Here is a 25,670-nt window from a genome sequence, read left to right as displayed (position 1 = left end):
ACCCCTTTGTGTATTCTTCCTCATACTAGTTATATAGTCAGTTTTTCACTTGTAATGTATTACTGAGGTGACTTCATTAGGGAAAACATCGTTTAAAAATGTTAACAGTTGCTATAAACCATCACTTGCAGCTCTTAGCTCACATTGGCACAGCTGCAATCTGAGTTTCTCTTTCAGCTGCTGGAAGTCTTTCAGTACCTATTCCCATGGAAATGACAGGGCCCGGTGGGTAGAAGTGAGGATTGAAATATACATCTCCCCATACCTTCTTTTTCTTGCCTTCTCACAGTTTCCGTGGGAATGGGAACATAAATGCCACTCCACACCAAGCTTTGGGGAGCAATCATTTACATGTAAGCAACGGTACACAGACTTAACTGGGCACAGAGAAAGTTCATCTTCTGGCCTTTCCTTTACCTGTGTGGCCAACCCTAATATCAAATACACACTCCTTTGATCTGCTCTGCAATAAAAGTGATTCAGTCAATTCTAGAAAGCCAGTTTGATATTACTTTTTTTTTCCAAAATGAGAATTCTTTTCGACTTATTCTTAATGATTGTCAGATATATATATACAGTGTGTGTGTGTGTGTGTGTGTATCTTCTTTGTGTGTTAAGCATTTAGTATGCTGAATGTTTTCACTTTTCCACTTTTCCTCTTACGTTTCCCCCCACCAAGATTAAAGAACTGAATTTCAATTTAGGGAGCAGCATCAACTGCATAGCATAAAAAATCTTTTCAAATCGTCTCATTCTTATGCACTGTTTTAGAAATTGCCCCACAGAGCAGAGGTAATTATTGGCTCTGTCAAACATATCAAGGAAAACTGCCATTTTTAATTGGTGATCACCGTCTTCTCATTCAGGTAACAAAAATATCCTATGCTAAGTGGATTTTGGTGTCTTTCCACTTTTCAGCTCTATGTCATCACATATCTCGTTTAATACCCATACTCAAGGAAAATATACGTGCAAGGCCCTTGTCTGCCTTTTTTTTTAAAATTTCAGTATTTTAACTAATTAACAAAATCCACTTAAATCCTGAGATATTAAGAATATACCTAACTGAACCAACCTGCTTTAGGCATCTATGAAGTATTCACCTTTGTTTTAGGACAAAGCTGGAGATACCAGGTTTAGTTTTGTTTGCTTTAAGGCATCTTATTTAGGTTAGGAAAATTCACACCCCAGGCAAAGCTTTTAACAGCCATATATGATTATTAAATGCTGTATAACTAATTCTAAAGAAGTTTAAGGAGGGGAAGGATCGCTTAACCTAAGTCACCAGGAAAGACTTGCTTTAACAATATCTCTTTCATTGGTTTTAATGGTTCTTTCTTTCCATTTCTATTGTTATCTTCTTCACAAAGGCTTTTTTTCCTGAACTATTTTCATAACTTCCTAAATAGTTTTATTTGCCACCTTTTTCCTTTTCTTTGTCCTCCCATTTGGTTTAACATATACATCATTTCCAGAGGAACATTTTTCCCCTTAAGTATATTTTTATTAATTTCAGAGAGGAAGGGAGAGATAGAAACATCAATGATGAGAGAGAATCATTGATCAACTGCCCCCTGCATGCCCCCTACTGGGGATTGAGCCTGAGGGAATAGAATTTTGACCTCCTGGTTCATAAGTCAGTACTCAACCATTGAGCCACACCCACCAGGCCAAATGAACATTCTTACCAGCACACTTTTGATCTTTTTTTTTTTTTGCCCGATTTTAAAACGTCAGTGACTTCTTATCAATACTGGGACAAGACCTTTAAAAAAATAATTCTAATGTCAAATATTCTGCCTTATAAGCCCTATAAGCTATTGAAACAGTAAAGATTTTTTGAGTTTTAGGTTCTTTTCTATTCCAAATTGCTTCTCATATCCAGAATAGGTGCAAACATCTGTTAAGACCATGTGCCTGATTGTAGTTTCAGAAAATATGGTCAATGAACTAGCAACTACCAAAATAGGTTCACACTTTCAATTGGCGGAGATCTAGATCTTCCACCATCTGACTCCAGTATATTCTTCCCAGCCTGCTCTTCAGGTGCCTCACACCAGGGCACCCAGCTCCTCATCCAGACAAATATAGCTGCTTAGATAGTTGGGAGGCCCATGATTTTTAGCTTCATGCCTTTGCTCACAACAGTCTCCTCTGCTTCCTTTATGGAATAAGAAAAGAAGTAAGAAATAATGAGCTGTTCCTCCATACCTTGCCCCTCTCTGTACCTTTTACAGGCCTACCCTACTGTTATACTTTCCGTAATTTACATTAAGATAGTCCAACCTATACTGTGTGATATAACGTGTGTTTGTTTTAATCTACACCTTGGACTTGATTAATATTTGCAGTACCCTGATATGGAAATACACAATCTAGGAGAGTTGGTTGCCATTGGAAAGACCCTAATCAGGAGATAACTACTTTAAATTTAACCTACTTATATTTAAGTCTATACCAGAGGGTTTTCCAATTAGCATAAAGGATATTGTAATTTTAAATTGGATTGGCTAGAAATATTACCAGGCCCCTCTAGCCTTGCATAGATTGCAAGTAAGATTCTGACAAGCCAGGCAGTTTGACACTGGCAGAATGGCCCCTGAGAGCACCCGGGCCAAGTGAAGCTCCCCACCTCCTAGAAAGGTGGTGGGAAGAAACCTAAGGCCTCGCCTGCCTGCAGTCCTTGGAGGCTACTGATATCTACTTAAATAAAAATATCCTGACACTTGTGAATGGTCAATAGCAAAAGCTCCCTCTAGGACAAGACAATGCTTATGTGCAACTTCCTCCTTAAAGTCTGTCCTAAATTTCCTGGTGGATTTGTGAAAACATTTTCTCTCAACCAATGATAGCATGAGGCTTATATGTCTGTAATGGCATTAATCAAATTTTATACTTTTTGTAAGTTTATTGATGAAAGGATTGTGTCATAGGTGTCTGTCCAGCATAGCATCTGGCACAGTGCCTTGTACACTGTAGATATTTGTTGAAATAATGAGCTCATACATGTGCTTCCCAATCCTGTAAGGAACAGACCCTGCATTAGGTCATGGGGACACTGGGAGCCATGTGTGGGTTCCCAGAATTCCATTGGTTCAGTGTTCACACTCTTAGGGAGTCAGTAGTAATGGCCCATAACTACATCGGCTCTAGTTGGCCATCGGTACAAAGATGCATTGGTGCTGCTGTCAGTACCAAAGGAAAGTAGCATTATGTATGCCATCCTATTTTAGAAATTCATACCTAAGTGTATTTCCCATTGCTGTTTGTGCCAGCTTTGGCTCTTAATGATAAAGACAGAAAAATCTTTAGGGAAAATTACTTTTCTTGTATATCTCTCAGCCAAATCGAGGCAGTATATATAGCTTAGTGTGTAGATAAAAAAGGTTAAAATGACAATACAAGGCCAGGGAGAAAAAATAAAAAAGGCATAAGTATAGCGCATATTTTTAAAAACAAAGCAAAATAAAACAATGTTAGTAAATGGTAGTGTTGTATAGTAGTTTGGAGCAAGGACTTTGAACCTTGTCTCGTAGATGGAATTTGCTAGCTGTGTGACTGTGGACAACTTAACCTAAGGGATCTGTTTCCTCCTCTGTAAAGTGAGGAAGATAATAGCCCTACCTTCCCAATGTGAGGCTAATGTACGTTAATGCGTGTAGAGTACATTGCACTCCATGCCTGGCACACAGGAGGTGCTGATGTGTTTGCCATTTCCACAGTGGTATGGCACATCAGTGCTCTGCAGTCAGAAGAATGCTAATTTCAGTCCTTCTGTCTGTGTTTACATTCTCCACCTCAAGTGGGTAATCTTCATGCCTCAGTCTTCCACAGTTGGTGCTTATACTCTTCTGTGGAACTTACCACATTCGACCCCAAATTATAGAATAATTTGTAAGCCTCTTGAAAGCAAATACTATCTTCTTTGTCCTCCACTTAGCGTAGAGTACTTATGTAAGAGGCTGGCTCTTTGGTAACTGTTTGGGGAACTGTGAAGCACACCGTAGGTTGGTCTGTGAGGCTGGTCCCTGGCCCTGCACCTTGGCCTGGGGTTCGTGTACCTCTCAGACCTCTGCAGCCTCCGCAGTCACTTCTTTCCTCACTGTGCTCCAGTTGGCTTTGAGCTCCACTGCATCCCCCCTTCCCAGAGCCTGCTTCATGGGCACGGGACCTATGCAGTCACACAGGTCCCCACACTTAGTTTAATGCTCTAGCACCATCTGAAATCATCACTTGGAACCAGTGGCCTTGACTATTTTGTACTGGTCCTGGCAAATCATGTAGCCTGCCTTGCTCTTCCCCATCACCTGCCATTGCTCCTCTTCTGTGTACACTCCCTACTTGTCCCTGGCTGACTTATTCTTCAGGTCTCAGCTTGAGTGTCATTCCTTAGAAAAGCAATCAAAATTAGAGCCTGGGTATAATTTTCCCTTCCTGCACCTTTACTTAACCCTCAGAGGCTCACCTTACTTTGTAAATGAGTCTTTAAAAAAAAAAAAAAATCTTTATTGTTCAGATTATTACAGTTGTTCCTCTTTTTTCCCCACCATAGCTCCCCTCTACCCGGTTCCCACCCCACCCTCTGCCCTTACCCCTCCCTCCCCCCCCCTGCACTGTCCTCATCCATAGGTTTATGACTTTTGTCCAGTCTCTTCCCGTACCCCTCCCACCCCTTTCCCCCTGAGAATTGTCAGTCCACTCCCTTTCTATGCCCCTGATTCTATTATATTCACCAGTTTATTCTGTTCATCAGATTTTTTATTCACTTGATTTTTAGATTCACTTGTTGATAGATATGTATTTGTTGTTCATAATTGTTATCTTTACCTTTTCCTTCTTCTTCCTCTTCTTAAAGAATACCTTTCAGCATTTCATATAATACTGGTTTGGTGGTGATGAACTCCTTTAGCTTTTTCTTATCTGTGAAGCTCTTTATCTGACCTTCAATTCTGAATGATAGCTTTGCTGGGTAGAATAATCTTGGTTATAGGTTCTTGCTATTCATCACTTTGAATATTTCTTGCCCGTCTGGCCTGCAAAGTTTCTGTTGAGAAATCAGCTGACAATCATATGGGTGCTCCCTTGTAGGTAATTAACTGTTTTTCTCTTGCTGCTTTTAAGATTCGCTCTTTGTCTTTTGCTCTTGGCATTTTAATTATGATGTGCCTTGGTGTGGTCCTCTTTGGATTTCTTTTGTTTGGGGTTCTTTGTGCTTCCTGGACTTGTAAGTCTATTTCTTTCACCAGGTGGGGGAAGTTTTCGGTCATTATTTCTTCAAATAGGTTTTCAGTATCTTGCTCTCTCTCTTCTTCTGGCACCCCCATAATTCAGATGTTGGTATGCTTGAAGTTGTCCCAGAGGCTCCTTACACTATCTTCATATTTTTGGATTCTTTTTTCTTTTTGCTTTTCCAATTGGGTGTTTTTTCCTTCTTTGTATTTCAAATCTTTGACTTGATTCTTGCGATCCTCTAGTCTGCTGTTGGATCTCTGTATAATATTTTTTATTTCAGTCAGTGTATGCTTAACTTCTAGTTGGTCCTTTTTCATATCCTTGAGGGTCTCACTAAATTTATCGGCCTTTTCTAGAAAATTCTTGAAAAACCTTATAACTGTGGTTTTGAACTCTATATCCAGTCGTGTGCTTTCCACCATTTCTTTCATTTGTGACCTGTTTCTTTGTCTCTGCATTTTGGCTGCTTCCCTGTGTTGATAGAGGGGCTTTGTGTGGTAGGTGTCCTATAGGGCCCAGTGGCTCAGCCTCCCCAGTTAGCTGAGGTGGACACTCTTGGTGCACCCCTTTGTGGGCTGTGTGCACAGTCTTGTTATAGTTAAGCCTTGATGGTTGTTGGTATCACTGGAAGGAATTGACCTCCAGGCCAATTGGCTGTGAGGATCAGCTGTGTCTACGCTGGGAGAACTTCTGTGCCGGAGACACCTTTATGAGGCAAGACTTGCTTCAGTGGGGCTTTGGTGCTCACTGAGTCTGCCCCCTGAGTGGGTCCCTTATGGATCTGAGGAGTTGTAATCTGGATGGTCCCACTCTGACCACTGGGTACACTGGCTCTTGGATTTCTAAGGAGGTGCTAATTTAGCCTCTGCCTGAGGCCACCCAGCAGGAGCTACAGAGAGATCTGCAGATTCCTCTTCTTTGTTTGGGTTTTGGAGGTGCCCAGATGAGGCCCAGCTGTGAAGCAGTGCAAGCTGCTGTGGGGCCTTGGGCCTTCTTTTGGATGTTCTGGGTCTCACTGACTCAGCTGCAGCTTGTTAGGTAAGTTTAGATTTCAAAGGACCAGGCCATTCATATGCAAAAGCCTCTGTACTCAGCTTGGATGGGGCGGAGTCTCATGGCAGAGCAAACAGCAATGGCTTCCTGTCAGCCCTGCCCTAAGAGGCCCCCGGGTCTCAGTGTCCCTTGGTAATCACTGCAAACACCTCTGAGAGAAAGCTGCCCTTGAGTTCCGCCCGCTGCCAGACAGTCCAGTTTCTTCCCGTTTGAGTCTGGGTCCCCAGAGTCTTACCTGGAACTGGAGTTCAGAGCAGTTGGGAGCTTGTGTCTCCCTCCTACTTGAAAAAGACAGCCGCGTACTCAGTAGCCAGCCTGTATGTGTGTGCCTCCGTACCTCTGCCTTTACTTCTGCAGCTTCTCTGAGTCTCAGTGTCCTTTTCTCTTTCCTTCTAGTTGTAGAATTTCCACCCAGCCAGCCTTTCTTTGTTTCTGGATGATGTCCGTTTTGTCTTTTAGTTGTAGTTTTGAAGTTGTGCAAGGCAGCCGTTCAGGTGTTTACCTATGCCACCATCTTGGTTTCTCCGTAAATGAGCCTGTATTTAAATTGTGTGATTATCTCTTTCTTCCCACTGGACTGTAAGCTCCTTGAGGGGACAGACTGCATTTGTTCCTGGATGGCCATGCCTGCTACATGGAAGATGATAAAAACATATTTGTTTCATGGGCGTTTTGATTTTTAAAATGCAAAGTAGAGATATTTCTCTTCCCATGTTAAAAACGTTGGTGTATAAAAATGGAGTGCAGTCACCATGCGGGCTAATGCTGCTGCTGACTTCTAACCAGTTTCACTACAGCCTTTAAATGTAGGTAGATGAACAGAGCACAGTAAAGGACCCCCCTCCTCTTTCTTTCCCACCATTTATCCTTCTCAGATTTCTGTAGTAGTAAAGTTGAATCTCTCTAAAAACTCAGATTGTTTTATACAGCTATTGCTCAGCATGTTAGTCTTGAATGAAATTTCCTATGGCATAAATGTCTGAAGCCTTCTGCCTACCATGAGCATGAGATATCTATTTACTTTTGATCTAATTGCCAGCAGCAACTAGCGTAAAGTATGACTTCAGGTTTCTTAGCATCCCGTGGTGGAAAGGCCAGCACCACTATAATGAACGGAGCACTTGATGGTGATAAAGAACAGTCCTACTTGGCTCCCCGTCCTCTTTCTGTCCTGTCTCATTGTCTAGTTTTAAATAAGCTTGATTAGCTCGCTCTGAATGCATAGCTGTATCAGCTTTCTGTGGCCCAGTTTTGGGACTACATCTGGTTAATCTACTCCCTGGAATCATACCAATGCTATTCAACATGTAACCAGATTTAGTGTATTATTTACTATCTTACAATCTTAATTTTTAGTACTTAGTAGTCATTCTACTTTTCAAACACTGTAATAAAAATTGTAAGTGGTACATTTCTAACCAAAGACTCACTGAGAAGTGGAATTTTACTTGAGATATTACAGTGGATTTTGAGCACCTCCCCCCAAAATAAAAGAAGTAAAAGCATACCAACTTAAGATACAATTGTTTTTGAATTTTTCCAGTGGGAAAAAAACTTCCATAAGTCAACCTAAAATTGAAGATAACCAATGAGAAGAATTTTTCTTGCTTATAAGAAGAAGAGACAAAATGTCTTTCTCTGTTTTGTGCAAAAAATCTGAGAAAAATAGATTTGAAAACCAATAGAAGGAATGCTTGTGATCCTGCTACAACTGTTGCATGTGGGGGAAGAGAGAACCCAGATTATCTGTACACACAGAACATGAAGCAGTGGGGACAGAGAGAAATCCTAAAGAAGCATAGGAAACAATACCATAGAGAAGAAAGGGCATTCTCAATGAAGTCATTGGCCTCAAAAACTGTTCCATCTAAGCAGGACTGAGTCCATAACGTAAGGTGATTTGCTTTAAATCTCCTGGGTGCTTTAGGTCTCAATACTTGTTTTCACAAGGCTGGAAGAGGAGGAAAATATATCATTTCAATCTGCCCCCTCTTAATACTGTATGGAATTTTAAGCAGGCTTCTCCCAGAGTTAAATTCCTGGTGCAGCCACCCCACGGTCTGTGTGACCTTCTTTTTCTAGCTTGCCCAGAAACTTCAGGGGGAGGGTGTTTATATTTTTCTGAACTCCTACTTTATGCTGGGTAATATGACATATCTTAGGTGCATTATCTCCCAGTCAAGTGTTAAAATAACATCTCCATCATCTTGTCGTTGATTAGTTCATTGGTTGCAGTCAGCTACTGATGAGGCTTAGCAAGGGTCCCCAGGCTGAATCTGTGTGCTGGCTGGGTGACCGGAAGTGGAGGTGACAGGCAGGGAGCATTGCAGTTAAGGCTTTACCTTTGGTGTCAGAAAGGCCTGTTGGGCTAGTCATGACTGTGGTCCCTGTGCATGTTACTTCGCCTTTCTCAAAGTGCTCATGTTATGGAATGGGTATGGTAAACCCAGCTCAACTTTGTGAGGCAAAGGCAACATAAAATGGATTAAGTGCTTATTTCAGTGCTGTGGGGCGAATTATGTGCTCAATAAAAAGAGATGGTCATCGTAGGTCATTTGTGTTACCTCCATTTTTAAAAAAGGAATTGAAGCTTCCAGTAGGAGGTTTAAATGATTTGCTTATGAAATGACATAGCTAGTATTTGACAGCACGGTTTTCAGTGCAAGCCTGTTTAACCCCCAAGCCCTACGTATAACTGTTTTGAAGTTGTAAGTTCTCATTATCAGTTGCACCTACAAACAGTTGTGGATTCTTTAAGGACATTTTCTGAAGTTAGCCAAATTGGAGTTATTGGACAGGCAGAGCATGGGTAGTTGGTGGAACAGGACCCCAAATTAGGTAGCCATCTAAAAGAATTGGTGTTTCTTACTCAACATACTCCTCAAGTGCACACTTGCATTAAATTTATTTAACTTAAGGAGAAAGATACCTGCACTGCTCTTGGGGTAATAGGTTGTTTCCATTGTAATAATTCTTGATGTCTTTGTGTTCCTTCAATTAAGCCTACATACTAAAGGCATTTTTAAAATTTCCTTCTCCAATGAGAAAATTTTCAAACTCAGTATGACAGTCACTAAAATAAAATTAATTTTATCCTGGAATATAGTTTTAGAAACTGTAACTGTCCATTTTCTCTGTGTCATAAATAACAGGAGTTTCCTATCAGCTCTTCTGTCCCTTCCTCCTCTGCCCTTTCGCCACTTTCACTTTGTGCCAATCACAGGTGGATGCTCAATATCACCCCACAGCACAAGATAAATAAGCTTGGACAGTTTCCTAGCAACATATTGTTCTGGGAACTTGTTCTGTTTCCCTGAGCAAGCTGAAGCCAAACATGCTGGAATCTCAGCCAGATGGGAAAGGATTAGCTTATTGAGGGTGTTTAATGCATTTTTTAAAAAAAATTTCACTTTGAAATGAACCTCTTAACATAAGTAGCAAGGTTGATTTTTAAAAGGACACTCCTTTACATATAAAAATAATCTCAGTAATAGTTTGAATAGAAAAATATGTAGTTTTAAGAGAAATTCTCTAGGAACAAGCTTGCCACATGTACTTGCATCATCGGTAAGTGGATCCATTTCAGAATTGTATAGAAAATACTTCCTCTCAGGCCTGATGTGCAGCCTGGAATCCCTGGTACTGATACTCAGTTACAAAAAATATTGAAATACTTCTGATCTGTGGGTGAATGGCTGCTGGGGTAGTTGCCCTCCTCATAGTACCATTCACTTCTGTCCTTGCCCCTGTCCCTGGGGATACACATGAAACACCTGTCAATGCTTAAAACCCTCTTTTCCTTCAGTGCTAGTGATTGCCACTTCATCTGGGGAGTCTTTTTTTACTTGGTTTTCTAAGTGTATGATTAATACATACAGAGAAAAGAAAACAAGAAATTGAGGCCCTTATCAAGATCAAGAAAAATAATGTTTTATCACATGATCATGTAGATTCTCCTTGTTCATCTGATGATCTTAAGGCCGCACGGTTGGCTGGTGGTGCTTTCCATTCTATTGCACTCTAGTCAGTCTCAGTGACTGGTTGGAGGTGCCTGGAGATGGTGTAATAAGGATTAGCATTTCTCATGACAATCTTCAACAGAGATTTTGTAAATCAGTTACACTCTGGGGCATGTCTGACTTCTTGTTTGATGAAGATTGTCATCATGTTGTTGTTCAATGACTTGCACTGTCTGCCAGGTTTGGTTTGAGTTTGGGAAACTTCCCAATTATGGTGAGAAGCAGATCATTCCACACTTCAGTGTGTTCCTGAGTGGAAAGAACAAAGCAATTACAATAAGATGGGTGTCCTTGCTTTTTTTTTAAACTCTCTGGCCAGATTCCAGAGAATTAAATCATCTTCATCCCAGAAAGCTACTTGATAATTTTATATCCGGTCTGGGTGCTGTCCATTCTCTCTTGCTCTCTCTCACACATACATACACATGTGTTCTAAATACCAAGTTTTGAACTCGACAAGAAACAATCTGTTGAGAGCCTCCCAGGGGTCACTTTGGTAGACATCCTGATGGATACTGAGAGGCATCAACGCATCACCCACGCCTTTACCACGTTACCAAGAATTTAGCAAAATAACACATTTGTAATCTTTTAAAAAATTAAACCGTTTCTCTTCATTTTAAGTCACTTCCTTTAGGACCTAAACATTAAGATTTTTATTTCTAAAGGGATTATATCATTTTGATTGTCCAAGGAAAGCCTAAAAGTAGATTGTCTCTGTTCTATGGAGCAAAAGAGATTGCATTAATTTTGAGGGGATACATTAAAAAACAATTTTAAAAATTTCCATGGACCAGGTATTACTTTAGATAATTTACCTATATCACTTAATTCTCCTGATAACCATTGTGAACTAGAAATTTTTTTGCCTGTCATTTGACAGATGAAGAAAGTCAAGCTAAGAGAGGTTAAATACCTGTTTTGCCAAGGGGTTAAGAAAAGTGTAGTAGGCATTCAGACCCTGGTCTATCCAGTGCCAAATGCTTACTTATTTATTTTTAAAATTCTAAGGTTCTGTGAGATTTTAGTCTTTTCTCAGAAAAGATTAGACTATTTTATGTCTTTTAAAGATGACATAATCCTAGCAAGAAATAGATGAGCTGTTTAGATGATTTTCTATTATCTCATTCAGCACAGTGATTCCATATTCCTTTGTGTTTTCAGTGATGAGCTTTACAGTCTTCTTTCTGTCTGGTAAATTAATTCCATTTAAAAAATGTTGTGGGTTTTTTTTTTTTGTTGTTGTTGTTGTTGTTGTTATAAATCATTTTCAACATGATAGAAGCCATGAGTGAATTTTACTTAAATGAAAGTAGTTAGAATTAATAACACTGTTAAATACATTAACAAGAAAATGGTATGGCGTATCAGCAATGTTGTAGAACAGAGATGGACAAACTACAGCCCGTTTTGTAAAAAAAAAAAAAAAAGTTCATTAAAACAGGGCCAAATTCATTTGTTTATGCATCACCTATGGCAGCTTTTGTGCGGTAACAGCAGAGTGGAGTAGGAGTGACTGAGACCGCAGGACCCACAAAGCCTACAATATCCACCATATGGACTTTCAGAGAGAGTGCAAATCTAGATTGCTTCCCTCTAACTTTGAGTTGGACGAGTGCCATCAGAATGCCAGAGACTTGATTGGAACACCTCAGAGAATGTTTACCTAAATCATCTCCTCCTCTCACATGCTGTTCCTCTGACCCTCCCTCCCCCCGCAGGTACCGACCAAGAAGCTGAAGAAATATGAGAAGGAATATCAGACAATGCGCGAAAGTCAGCTGCAGCAGGAGGACCCCATGGACAGATACAAGGTATGGGAGACGTGGCACCTGCCAGAGCAGGGACCTCGTGACCCTTAGCAGCAGTTGTGGCAAGTTCAAGTCCCTCTGTTCCTTCCTGCTTGATTTAGACACTCTGGCCATGTTAAATGTCCAGGGCTGTTTTCATTTCAGCACACTTCCTGAGTAGCCCACCGTAATATTTCTTTTCTTTCAGTTTGTATATTTATAGGTAACGCCACCTGTTGCATTTATACTGGGAATCTGCCTAAGAAGCTGAGAGAAAGAGAGGGAAAAGGAAAGAAAGTGGCTCTCAACTACTTTCAAAAATGAGAGAAAAAGGAAAATGGCAAAGTACTGTTTTAGCTGTACACGGTCACATCCACAAAGACTTTTAGAAGGTGATCTGTTCCAAGACTGGCACGAAAATGTTTCAGACTCACCTGTGTCTGTAGCAAATGTGAAAAATACAAGCTCATTTGGAAGGACAAATAAAAACCACAAAGGTTGTATTGAGCACAGTCATGGTGTTTGTTGCAACATTTATTTCCACAAATAAATTTATGAGTCACAGTGACATTTCACTACAGTATCCATTTTCAGAATCAAAATGATTTCATCTGAACATCTTAGTTAAATAAGTGATAGTATTTTTTATAAATCAGGCTATTCACAAAAGATAGATTTCTTCATTGGTAATTAGCAACACTGTTCCCATGATGCAATGACTGATCTTGAACTTATTTTTTCCAACTGAAATAATATAACAGATGCGTTGTTCCCTTTCTCTCCACATCAGTACATCAGGGTAAGAGAATATTGTATTTGTACAGTGAGCAATGTTACAATATCCTGCCCAAAAAAGCACTGGGTGGCATTATGAATTAAATTACCCAGGGTGGCATGGCTTCCACTTTTGGAACTAAGGTTGCCTTTATGTGTTCAGAGAGCTGGGCACGGGCAGCTACAGTCACATGGTACATCTTGTCTCTGTTGCTAAATTGAATAGCATGTGGGGTTCCGGGAGGGGCCACGGTAGAAGGAGTATATAGATTTTGTAGTCAGACGTGAGTTTGAATCCCAGCTTTCCAAAATCAAAGGGCCAGGATGCGGAATGCAAATTGGGAGTTTTTAATCCCTACGCCATTGTTCATTGTGTTGGACTAACTATTGAGCCTCTTCCTCTCTGCAAAACATGTAGTGTACACATTGCCTGGAAGGACTGTTGAGAAGATGGGGGATGGTGTATTTTAAGCACCCAGCACATGGTTGGTGTGCAATAAATGGTCGTGTTAGCCTTAGTAGGCCTACTGCTTCCACTTACCCAAGTATTACTAGAGTAGCACCACCTTTTATGCATCAGTCTCTTGCAGATCTTCCTCATATTTCTTCCAGGCATTGCTAGCCAATAATCTAATATCAGCATGTTTTCCCTCTTGTTCATAGAACTGGCTGCAGAACTGATAGTGGAGTCCCACATACCGCTTTGGTAGAGAACTGTAACATACAGGGTGCTCCTGGAGTGAGGTGCGAAGCTAGCCACCAGCCCTCAATAATTAGCTCATGTAGCACGCTGCTTTAGAAAGGCTTGAAGTCGTAATTAGGAAACATTTCTGAGGATCCAATCTGAAACCCTCCTACTGCTTGCGTCAATCTAGTTTTCTTATTGCTGCCATCGTTATAAATAAAATCTGGGAAGAGTGCTTTAAAATAGAAGATAGGGAAATGGAAGACTAAAATTGTATATTTAAAATCTGCCTGGGACTGAATTTGTTATTATTTTTAAAGTCTCTTTGTGTCCAAGCAGATACATACAAATAAATAGTACAATGCATAATATTTTAAAAAAAATGCTTACCACACAGCACTATCAATGTGTATAATTTTTATTGTGGGATCAAAGTAGAATTAAACTTTTGTTTTTGTTTTGAAAACAGATATTATTCTTTAGCTTGAGTATTGTGGCCTCCTGTGTGCACATCAGGCCCCTTATAGAACTGTTTGTTTTGTATCATTGGAATAGCTGGTCAATACATCAACTAACAAATAGCTCAACCCTTTAATAATCTAGACCTTTGTATTGGCAATAGATATATTTGGTAAAATGATAGTCCTCAAATTACATTATATTTTTGAGATGACAATTGACAACATAGTTTTCAATCAACAGATTTGTCTCACATATTCAATTTCTAGTTTAAGAATCTAATTATAATTATTTAATTATACTAGGATAGTCTTAGAAAATACCTTTTAGCATCTTCTAAATTTAATCCTATCAAGGATAATATCTAGGTCCTGGAAACTTCATAAGTCATAGATCTTGAACTGGGAACCTAGTTATGTAAATTCTTAAGAATAACTTGGGAAGATCTTTGAGGCTTCGAGTCAAAACTTATACCAGTGAACTAACAACCCCTTCTCCACCATTAGGATCCATACTGCTTGCAATGCCGTATTTACCTCTAGTTTGCCACGTGGCAAGAGAGTTAGGATGGTTGTCAATTTAAAAAAAAAGGCTCAGAAATGTCATGCATTAAGATATTCTACGAGATGTTTCAGTTTGAAGCTATTTCTCTTGAGCATGGTGGTAGACAGAAGAACTATTGCAATAAGTCAGAGGTGGGATTAGAGACTCAACAAAACAGACATAGGTCTCAGCAGTCCCATTCTTGCTCTATCAGTCTAAATGTGTGTTTGGGTTTACTTTTTTTTATTATTTTTAATATATTTTTTAAATTTATTTCAGAGAGTAAGGGAAAGAGATAGAAACATCAACGATGAGATAGAATACTGATTGGCTGCCTCCTGCACACCCCCTACTGGGGATCAAGCTCACGACCCCAGCATGTGCCCTGACTGGGAATCGAACCGTGACCTCCTGGTTTATAGGTCAACACTCAACCACTGAGCCACACAGGCTGTGCTGTTGGGGGTTATTTTTATACGCAAATATCTGCACTCTCAGGTTATGTCACTATACTCACCAGTATCTAATATCTAACACTGAAATCTCAACCACAATGAAAGGGACAAAATGGTGTTGATATAAATTTGAATTGTAGAACCCTACGCACAATGAAAATGGTTTGGAATTAGTGGTGATGGTGGCACGACTTTGTGAATACACTGAAACCACTGAAGAGTGTATTTTAAAAGGTGAATTATATCATTTTTTATGAATTTTATGTGAATTGTATATCAAGAAAATTCAAACAAAGTGTTTCAGGAGGATGGGTGCCTGGCCTACCATCTTCCTTTCATAAACCCTGAGTCACACAGAGGTACCTGTGCAGAAGCCATGCTGTGGGAGGGGAGACCTTAGAATGGAGCTAATTAATGACTATAGACTCTGTGTACCTGTATTTATGGGAGAAAGGACAACATAAGTGGGTGGCATATTCATTTTCATTTATGTGTGTGTGTGTGTGTGTGTGTGTGTGTATACACACACACATATAAATGAAAATGTATGGAGATATATATATGTACATATACTCACACACACACATAAACATACATAAATAGGTAATAAACGTGTACACACTGCTTATGATACCTGGTCTTGGCATCAATTTGTATTTGAAACTCCGTGAGCTCTATACTGACTGCTTATAGCCTTTGGTATACTTTTTCTGTTTATCTTTATGACTAGATTTCAAGACAGAAAAGGAAATTTTATTGGAGGAATATAGAATATGCATTCTAAGTCTCTTGTTGTCCTTTTTAAGTTTGCTTGGCCAAATGTGTGTAGCAGCTTTTATCTACTCTGATATTTATTGATTTCAGATGAAGTGACGCGCAGGAGGGATGTTTGTCCGTAGAAGTACATCATGTATATTTTCCTTTTTATACAAGTCCCCAGAAAACAAACATTTGTGGATATGTGTAGCTGTTTTAGTACATTTTAAAAATTAGTTGCCAGGCCACTAATAACAGTTACCAATTTCAGAAAATAAAATATTTTCTTTTTTAATGAGATAAATTGTTCCCATCTAGGGAAAGTTAGTTTTTTTGATAATGTAATCAGTCAACAGCACTTTTTAGAGAATTGCAGCCTTCACCTGCCTCCAGAAGATGCTATGCTTTTCTTGTTTAATTGAAGAACTACTTGCACAAATGTGGGCTAAGCCGTAAAAAGCATAGCTAATTAATTAAATTCAGTGAGTCTCCCACAGCACGAGAAAGATTATGTATTACCTATTTTAGATGGGCATATCCTAGAAAGAACCAGGATGCTTATATTCTCTTGTGTTTGGGACACAGTCTTATAAATGCATAATTTCTAATTGAAGTAGCTTACCCATGCTCAGTATAAGTGAATTTTAAATGTTTAACTTTGTTTCTTGAGGTTAGACATAGTAATTTTAAAATCAAAATGTAATTCAAATAGAAAGAAAATAACTCCTCTAAATTTACAAAGTTTTCTTGCACATACTAATGTTTATAGAGCAATTGCTCTGCATATAATTTTAAATTAAGCTATTTAATTGTACCTGGTAAAAACAATGCAAACACAACATTTGAATTAAACCTTTTTTTTTTTTTAAACATATTTTATTGATATTTTACAGAGAGGAAGGGAGAGGGATAGAGAGCTAGAAACATCGATGAGAGAGAAACATCGATCAGCTGCCTCCTGCACACCCCCCACTGGGGATGTGCCCGCAACCCAGGTACATGCCCTTGACCGGAATCGAACCCGGGACCCCTCAGTCCACAGGCCGACGCTCTATCCACTGAGCCAAACCGGTTTTGGCTTGAATTAAACCTTAACTGTACTTGTATTATTTGCCATCCTCACATATAATATCACATTTTTAACTTTTTAAAATTTTTAAAAATATATTTTATTGATTTTTTTACAGAGAGGAAGGGAGAAGGATAGAGAGTTAGAAACATCAATGAGAGAGAAACAAACATCGATCAGCTGCCTCCTGCACACCCCCTACTGGGGATGTGCCCGCAACCAAGGTACATGCCCCCGACTGGAATCGAACCCGGGACCCCTCAGTCTGCAGGCCGACGCTCTATCCACTGAGCCAAACCGGTCAGGGCTATATCACATTTTGTTTTTAACTTGACTAATGAAGAATTTAAATTATGCTAAACTCCTTACCTCACAAAAAATTAAAAAGGTTCCCCTCTTCTTACTGTGTTGGGACCCCTCCTTCAAAGAAGTCAAGATAAGTGAATTCATTTTTGAAAAGTGTTTTTCTACAAATGGAAAGAAAGTTACATTTTACTTTTCCATACCACAGAGACTGTGGTTGGCTTTTGGAAATATTTATGTCATGAAATAATGTGCTTTTCATGAATAGTTATAGTCAAGAGGGTGGTTTTTAATGATAACTATGAAACTTAATGATAAACTTCAGAAGACTGCCACTCAGTCTTTCTGAGCGTGGAAAACTTGCCATTGTAGGATGGTGGAGAAGGCAAGCCCTTGGCTCCTGAGGCTTCCTGAGCAGGTTAGCTAAGAAAGAGCAGGTGGCTCCTGATGATGCCGTCTGCTGATTGGTTATACTTAACACTGGGGGAGGTATACAGTATGCGTGTTAAGAATTCCTAAGTATGTTTATTGATGATCTTCAGAATGAATTCTCCAAAACTTTCTTCTGTTTTCAGTAAGTTCTGTTTTCTGTTGAAGTGGTATTACTGAGAAAGTTATGTGTCACACTCATGTATTTCTACATCCTTTGTAACTCATTTGCTTTGTTTTGTTTTAAAATATGTATATTTTTTTATTGGTTTCAGAGAGGAAGGGAGAGGGGGAGAGAGCGATAGAAACATCAGTTATAAGAGAGAATCATTGATCGGCTGCCTCCTGCATGCCCCCCACTGGGGATTGAGTTGCAACCCGGGCATGTGCCCTGACTGGGAATTGAACCCCGACCTTCTGGTTCATAGGTCATTGCTCAACTGAACCAAGGTGGCCGGGACATTTGCTTTTTTTAAAATTTGATTTGTAAGCTAGAGTAGAGCAGGGATTTGCAAGTCATGGCCTGTGGGCCAGATATGGCCCACTGCCTGTGTTTGTAAATAAAGTTTTATTGGAACACAGCCACATTCATTTGTTTAGTTATTGTTTCTTTTGCATGTAATGACAGAGTTGAGTAGTGTCAAAGACCATATGTCCTGCAAAGCCGAAAATATTTACTATCTGGTCATTTACATTAAGTTTGCTATCCACTGTGCTATAATCTAAGATTTTATTTTTAATGCCAAAAAAAAAAATGCAGTCTGGTTTGCCAACTGCCATTACTTATTACTGACAAATCTTGTTTTCAGTTTGACATTTAAAATTTTTAAATTTCTACCAGCCAGATAAAATTGGATATGTTGGGTGAAGGAAGAGCCTAAAACAATTCTAAATATCAAGGTTTTCTTTATAAAATCTTCATTTACAGACAATGTAGACATTTTAGCATTTCCTGTGTAAGCATTTGTCTTTGAATGTCAAAAAACCTACAAAATTTGAATGTGGTGATTATCACCTCTTTTGATAGAGGTATCCATAACAAAATAAGTGAGAGCTGAGCGTGCCATTGCTCATAAAATTGCACTGGATCTTTTAGGAAAACATTTTCTCCTGGCCCTTAAATGTCTTCAAAAACATGCCAAGAATTCATTACAGCAGCGGACAACACACCCAAAACACAGCTGGAGTTTATGAAGCTGCCTCCTTCCCCATCATTTTTTCCTGTAAGGCTCAGTTTATTTTCTTTTGATTGCCAGCTCACATTTTTCTGTTTCTTCATCTTGGAAAAAATGATGTTCACCATCCCTTGTACTATTCCACCCAAACTTCAGTCCTCAGACTCGGAGGAGGGCTGGAACCCAGTGTTCTTTTGCATTTCCCTGACCAGCAATGTCATTCTATTTATTGCCTGAAGATGAAGTATTTTGCAAGATTTCCAACCTTGTCGCCTAAGGAAGTTCCCTCCACCCGGCTCTGATAACACAGCATAAACAACTCACACCGTAGTTGGTAATAGTTTACACACAGCATTTTCATCAGTCATGCAGACTGCAAATAGTTCCTGGAGAGGGAGGAGTTTTGTGACTCAGTCTTGGTCTTCCTGAGTTGAGACTTGCCCTCTGGCTGCCTCAAGTGCACTTTCTTCCATTGAATGCTCGCAGTCCCAGAGAGAACTTAGAGTATATGACACTCTTAAGGAAAAACAGCAAATCTAAGGCAAATAGCATTGACAAGTGTCTGTTCCTGTTACTGCCATTCCCTAAATGTATTAGTAGGTGTGCAATTTCATTGGATCTTCTTTTTTTTTTTCAATTGTCTTTGTACCTATGATTGAAAACGGTAGTTGGTCTATGGCTTTTGAGGAGGTAAGTTTTTAAAATCTATGTATGTCTGTAATAGCTGCGTCTGTCTCTCTGAAAAATGCAGTATCCTCCTCCCAAAAGTTACTTACTGCACTCTCCCAGCTGTGCGTCCCTGTGTAGGAGGGGAGGGAACGAATGGGAAAGCTATCGTCTGCTTGTTGTCCAGTTGTACAAGGTGGGGCATGTTCCAGACACCGTGATGAGCCATTGAGGGGTTATGGAGGCAATGTCTCCTGGAGTCTGTGCTGTGAGGCCAGGGAAGCGATGTGCCTGTTTTGTCTGCAGGCTCTGAGCATTCGGCACATCTGCTTGTGTAAACGTATGACACGTGACTGTCTCTGGACTGACTGAGGTGCATGGGGCTGAGTTCAGCTCTCTCTCAGGTGGGCAGCCCTTGCTAATGTTTCCAAATGAGCCAAGCAAGATTACTACCTTTCCCAAGGCCATTGAAAGGAAACTTTCTTCTCCGTTCTGGTGTGAAGGTGAACTCTGTCTTGAATCAGTCAGTTCCAAAGCGAGTTTAGCTCCTGGGGAAAGGCTGGAAAAGACAGCTAAGTGATGCAACCTCTTTAATCCTTGGTGAGTGCGGGCAAGCGCCTCTTCATGGAAAATGTCCATCTCAGTGGCCAGGAGGGTCATGCTGTGGAGGAGGATACTGCATTTTCCCTCTGGCTTGCTTTCCCCACGTCTGTGAGTGCAGAGCCGGAGTGCACACTCCCCACTCTGCTGCTTGCTTCGCAGACACTGGACTGAGCTTCCTGCTAAAGCAAACGCCAGGTGTGCCCTAGGCTGTTGTGCTTTTTAGGGACCCTCAGACACATAATTTCTCCCCGATAGTCCCCCACCCCTCAGATGTGTGTCTGTGAAGAAGGGTTCGAGTTACATCGGTCTTGGAATGGGAACTTAACCAGTCAGAATTTCAGCTGAGCTCATACCCCTTTCGCATATAATATAACCATCAGACGCAGCAATGATCCATAGGGAGAGTAGTGACCTGTGCTTCTTAAATACTTTGAACAAAGTCCTTTTCCACTCACACCGTGTGACTTTACCTGGAGATTATTTTAACTCAATTCTAAGCATGTAATGTAACCTGAAAAACTGGTAGCTGCAACATTTTCTCTTATGCCAGATGAGTGTGATGTAAACAAGTAGGGGAGATTTTTTTTTTTTAATATATTTTATTGATTTTTTACAGAGAGTAAGGAAGAGTGATAGATAGTCAGAAACATCGATGAGAGAGAAACATCGATCAGCTGCCTCTTGCACACCTCCCACTGGGGATGTGCCCGCAACCAAGTTACATGCCCTTGACCGGAATCGAACCTGGGACCTTTCAGTCCGCAGGCTGACGCTCTTCCACTGAGCCAAACCGGTTTTGGCAGTAGGGGAGGTTTTTGTACCTCAGAGTCCTGCAAGTACAATTTCAGTAGAAATAGGACTTTAACTCAGGAATAGATAGTGTAGTAGTCTTACCAGGGTCCCTTTGGAAGGGATTTATCAAGAAATGAGAAAAATGCCTTCTGCATTGTGAAATACGCTGAGGAAACTGTGCTGGTATTTGCTAGCCTGTTCCTGGCAAGGAGGGCATTTATGAGAGAAGTTTCTGAATCTCTTTTTAAATCTGAGTTTTTGACAAGTATATAAATTGTTTCCACAAATAGGGGCAATAGTCAGATATATTGGAATGAAAGATGCACTCTCCAGGCCCTGCTGGAATTTGGATCATTTCCCCAAAGACTGAAAGATTCAGCTGCACAGGCCCTGGCTTTTCCATTATTTCAGTCTCCATGGAATTATGCTTCTGTGAGAGGGCAGAGCGTCTGTGGAAGGAGGGGACAGATAGACTTCTATGAGGACAACTTGCCCCTATACATATGCACGCTGTCTCTTCGGGAATAAACACCTTGGCAAAGGGCTTCTGGCCAGGCAGCACTTTTGAGGGTTACATTGTATTTCAGTCACAAAGGAAGATCCAGTGTGGTTTCATGCAGTATCTAGCAAGAGTGGATTTAAAAAAAAAAAGTTCTTTTGACATTTTTATCATTTCCAGTGAAATTGAAATTCTAAATTGCTTTTTATTTTTTAAACAACTTTTTAAACTTTTAAAATACATGTATTATATATCCATTGTGGAAAACTTAGAAACCTTTAAGTATCACAAAGACAACAATAAAAATAATCCACTATCCACAGTTGATATCTTTTATGCTGTTGTAAAAAAGGGATTTTCCATTTACTTAGCTCTTTTTCTTCAAGGAAGCATAAGCATTTCTTCTGTTATTAGATATTTTTCATTTCTATTTTAATACTGCATGGAATTCATGAAATTATTTAGAAATAGCTAAGTGATTTGGGATTTTAAAATCTTTTTCAGTAGGTGTCTTTTTAAAAAATGTTTTAACATTCCCCGATTACCCCAGTCTACCTTCTCCAGAAGAGAAGACAGGGAGGAACCCTGTTGGCTGGTGAGAGTAAAGTACGTTTGGTCTTTAGCTTCTCTGCCGGCCTGTTTCTGAATCCACTGCCCCCAGCACAGCCGCAGGCATTGCCTCTACCATGTTTCTTAGCCCTTCTTTGAAAAACAAAAAGAAAAAAGAAATTATGTTTTCTTCTTCCCATGTAACAAACCCTAGGTTGTCCTATAGAAGACAAAATTCACCACAAACACAAACTCACACGTACACAGAGTATGCCATGACGAAATCTTGTTCAGGACATACATTTGTCTCCTGGTTGTGCAACACTGCTTTGTCTGAGTGTTTGCCACCCTTGCAGAAGGCACGGCTAGGAGTGTAAATGAGAAAAACAGGAAGGTGTCATCACATTGAAGTCTTTCCTGTCAGCTCTCTGGAGTCTCCTGTAATTGCTAACAATAGCAGAAAAAAAAGCACTTTTGATACTTTGGAATGGAAAACACTACATTGCTATTCTGATGGGAATGTACACAATTCATAATGGCTAGTTTAAGGGAGAGCTCGCTTCCTAACAATGTAACTTGGTTCTCTCATCATATAACTTTGTTTCAGATATTTTTTCCTGGGAGTTCAAGGGTGAAAAATAGCTCAGTAATGTATTTTACCCAGAATCTTTTAATCTGAAATTTAAAAAACAACAACAAAGCAAACATAAGGACAATTGTTCTTATAACACAAAAATTGGTGTTCAGAAAAGTAAACATATTTTTACCCAAAGAATGAAAATGTCATATAGCAAAGTCACGACCCAAGCATCCTGACCCCTGATATTGGAAAAACAACTTGAAGCCCTTTCTAGTGGTTTCCCCCTATTCCAGCCCTACTGTGTCTTGTGGTTTCCCCTGAGGCCAGGGTGGGGTTATTATGCATGTTTCCAACAAAGAACTGCCTATGTCTGCATTCTAGGTCTGTGGAAACCTCACAGATTGGGGGTACGCGTGGAAATTTTGCTTTTTTGTGGCACATTTTTTATAATGAAGTCCTGCCTGGGGGTTTGGGGGCAGGGATAAGTTCACGGGGTAGAGTGCCGCCTCTGCACCGCTCGCTTAACTCACCGTTGTTTCCCAGACAGCTGTCCTGCCCTCCTGTGCCACTGCGCCTTCTCTACACCTTCAAGTTCACTAGTCGTTGCTGCTTGTTTTTCCTCACCACCCATCTGTTGCTGCTAGTACCTCCGGCACTAACACCCACCTCTGGTTGTTGCTCTTTTTCTGCAGAGGGAGAACCGAAGATTACAGGAGGCCAGCATGAGGTTGGAACAAGAGAATGATGACCTCGCCCATGAACTTGTAACCAGCAAGATTGCTCTGCGGAATGACTTGGATCAGGTACAGCCATCATTCACTAGGAAGAAATAAGACTGTGACTACCTCCTCAAGGGCAAGGACCCAGTTACTCTCACCACAGTCCCGCCGGGGCTCCCTCTGTACTTGACCGGGAGTCAGCTGCTTGATGGATGCATGGGTGGGTGTAGGTGGGAGGGCCTGCTTGTGCTGATTGGAGCAGGTGGGAAACGCCAGCCTTGGAGAAGGGTTTGGGTCACTTCTAAGCAGCATGTGTGACCTACTCTTTTATAACTCGGCACTCCCGTGTCTCTTCTCTGCACCTGTAACTTCCTAAGGCAAGGCCTGCCAGCATAGTCACCTGAGAGCCTCTGCCACCGGGAATGCTCATCTACAGTAAATGTAAAGGATTTATGTGACATATGCACATTAAGATACACATATTGTCGGGTCAACGAGCATCTTAGTGGCTAAGCGCCCACACTGCCTGGGTGTGAATCCTAGCATTACCATTTCCTAACCACGTGACCCAGGCAGTTCTTACCCTATGTATACATATAAAAAAAGCTGCCTCATGGGATGGTGTGAGAATAAAACAAGGGAAAGCAGTTGAGTAGTATGTGTTGAATAAACTTTAGCTGCTAGGAAGACATTAAATTGCTTAAGTTCCTTTGTTCTTTCCAACAGTACTGGCAGCTTTAGGACCTCTATTTTGTTTTGTTTTCTTTTTTTAAATTTAATAAATCTTTATTGTTCAGATTATTACAGTTGTTCCTCTTTTTTCCCCCATAGCTCCCCTCCACCCGGTTCCCACCCCACCCTCTGCCCTTACCCCTCTCCCCGCACTGTCCTCATCCATAGGTGTATGATTTTAGTCCAGTCTCTTCCCGCACCCCCCCACACCCTTTCCCCCCCCAAGAATTGTCAGTCCACTCCCTTTCTATGCCCCTGGTTCTATTATATTCACCAGTTTATTCTGTTCATCAGATTTTTTTATTCACTTGATTTTTAGATTTACTTGTTGATAGATATGTAATTGTGGTTCATAATTTTTATCTTTACCTTTTTCTTCTTCTTCCTCTCCTTAAAGAATATCTTTCAGCATTTCATATAATACTGGTTTGATGGTGATGAACTCCTTTAGCTTTTTCTTATCTGTGAAGCTCTTTATCTGACCTTCAATTCTGAAAGATAGCTTTGCTGAGTAGAATAATCTTGGTTGTAGGTTCTTGCTATTCATTACTTTGAATATTTCTTGCCACTCCCTTCTGGCCTGCATAGTTTCTGTTGAGAAATCAGCTGCAGTCGTATGGGTACTCCCTTGTAGGTAACTGTTTTTCTCTTGCTGCTTTTAATATTCTCTCTTTGTCTTTTGCTCTTGGCATTTTAATTATGATGTGTCTTGGTGTGGCCCTCTTTGGATTCCTTTTGTTTGGGGTTCTCTGTGCTTCCTGGACTTGTAAGTCTATTTCTTTCACCAGGTGGGGGAAGTTTTCGGTCATTATTTCTTTAAATAGGTTTTCAGTATCTTGCTCTCTCTCTTCTTCTGGCACCCCCATAATTCTGATGTTGGTACGCTTGAAGTTGTCCCAGAGGCTCCTTACAGTCTCTTCATATTTTTGGATTCTTTTTCCTTTTTGCTTTTCCGGTTGAGTGGTTTTTGCTTCTTTGTATTTCAAATCTTTGACATGATTCTTGCGATCCTCTAGTCTGCTGTTGGATCTCTGTATAATATTTTTTATTTCAGTCAGTGTATGCTTAACTTCTAGTTGGTCCTTTTTCATATCCTTGAGGGTCTCACTAAATTTATCGGCCTTTTCTAGAAAATTCTTGAAAAACCTTATAACTGTGGTTTTGAACTCTATATCCAGTCATTTGCTTTCCTCCATTTCTTTTATTTGTGACCTGTTTCTTTATCTCTGCATTTTGGCTGCTTCCCTGAGTTGATAGAGTGGCTTTGTGTGGTAGGTGTCCTATAGGGCCCAGTGGCTCAGCCTCCCCAGTTACCGGAGGTGGACACTCTTGGTGCACCCCTTTGTGGGCTGTGTGCACAGTCTTGTTGTAGTTAAGCCTTGATGGTTGTTGGTATCACTGGAAGGAATTGACCTCCAGGCCAATTGGCTGTGAGGATCAGCTGTGTCTATGCTGGGAGAACTTCTGTGCTGGAGACACCCTTATGGGAGAAGACTTGCAGAAGTCTCTGTGCTCAGCTTGGATGGGGCAGAGTCTCAGGGCGGGGCAGACAGCATTGGTTTCCCGTCAGCCCTTCCCTAAGAGGCCCTTGGGTCTCAGTGTCCCGCGGTAATTGATGCAAGCACCTCTGAGAGAAAGCCGCCCTCGAGTTCCACCCGCTGCCAGACAGTCCAGTTTCTCCCCTTATGAGTCTGGGTCCCCAGAGTCTTGCCCGGAACTGGAGTTCAGCGCAGTCGGGAGCTTTTGTCTCCCTCCTGCTTGAGAAAGCCAGCCGCGCACTCAGTTGCC

General features: G+C 40.6%; 1 protein-coding gene across 7 annotated transcripts in view; it reads left to right on the top strand.

Annotated features, from left to right (window-relative positions):
• Positions 1-25,670, top strand: part of RABGAP1L (RAB GTPase activating protein 1 like) — a 516,407-nt gene that overhangs the window by 470,554 nt on the left and 20,183 nt on the right. For 4 of the 7 annotated variants that reach the window (XM_080648354.1, XM_080648353.1, XM_080648356.1 and 1 more), the window contains 2 exons: positions 12,026-12,118; positions 23,124-23,234. In XM_080648354.1, coding sequence (XP_080504480.1) covers positions 12,026-12,118; positions 23,124-23,234 — 204 coding nt within the window. Of the gene's footprint in view, positions 1-12,025; positions 12,119-12,302; positions 12,669-23,123; positions 23,235-25,670 lie in introns of those variants that run through there. The other 3 variants (XM_080648355.1, XM_080648358.1, XM_080648359.1) reach the window with 3 other exon arrangements.

The sequence above is a fragment of the Plecotus auritus genome (genome assembly GCF_963455305.1).
Source record: "Plecotus auritus genome assembly, chromosome: 12".
Classification (NCBI taxonomy): Eukaryota; Metazoa; Chordata; class Mammalia; order Chiroptera; family Vespertilionidae; genus Plecotus; species Plecotus auritus.
Note: the sequence above shows the minus strand (reverse complement) of the source record. Positions and strands in the feature narration are given on the sequence as shown.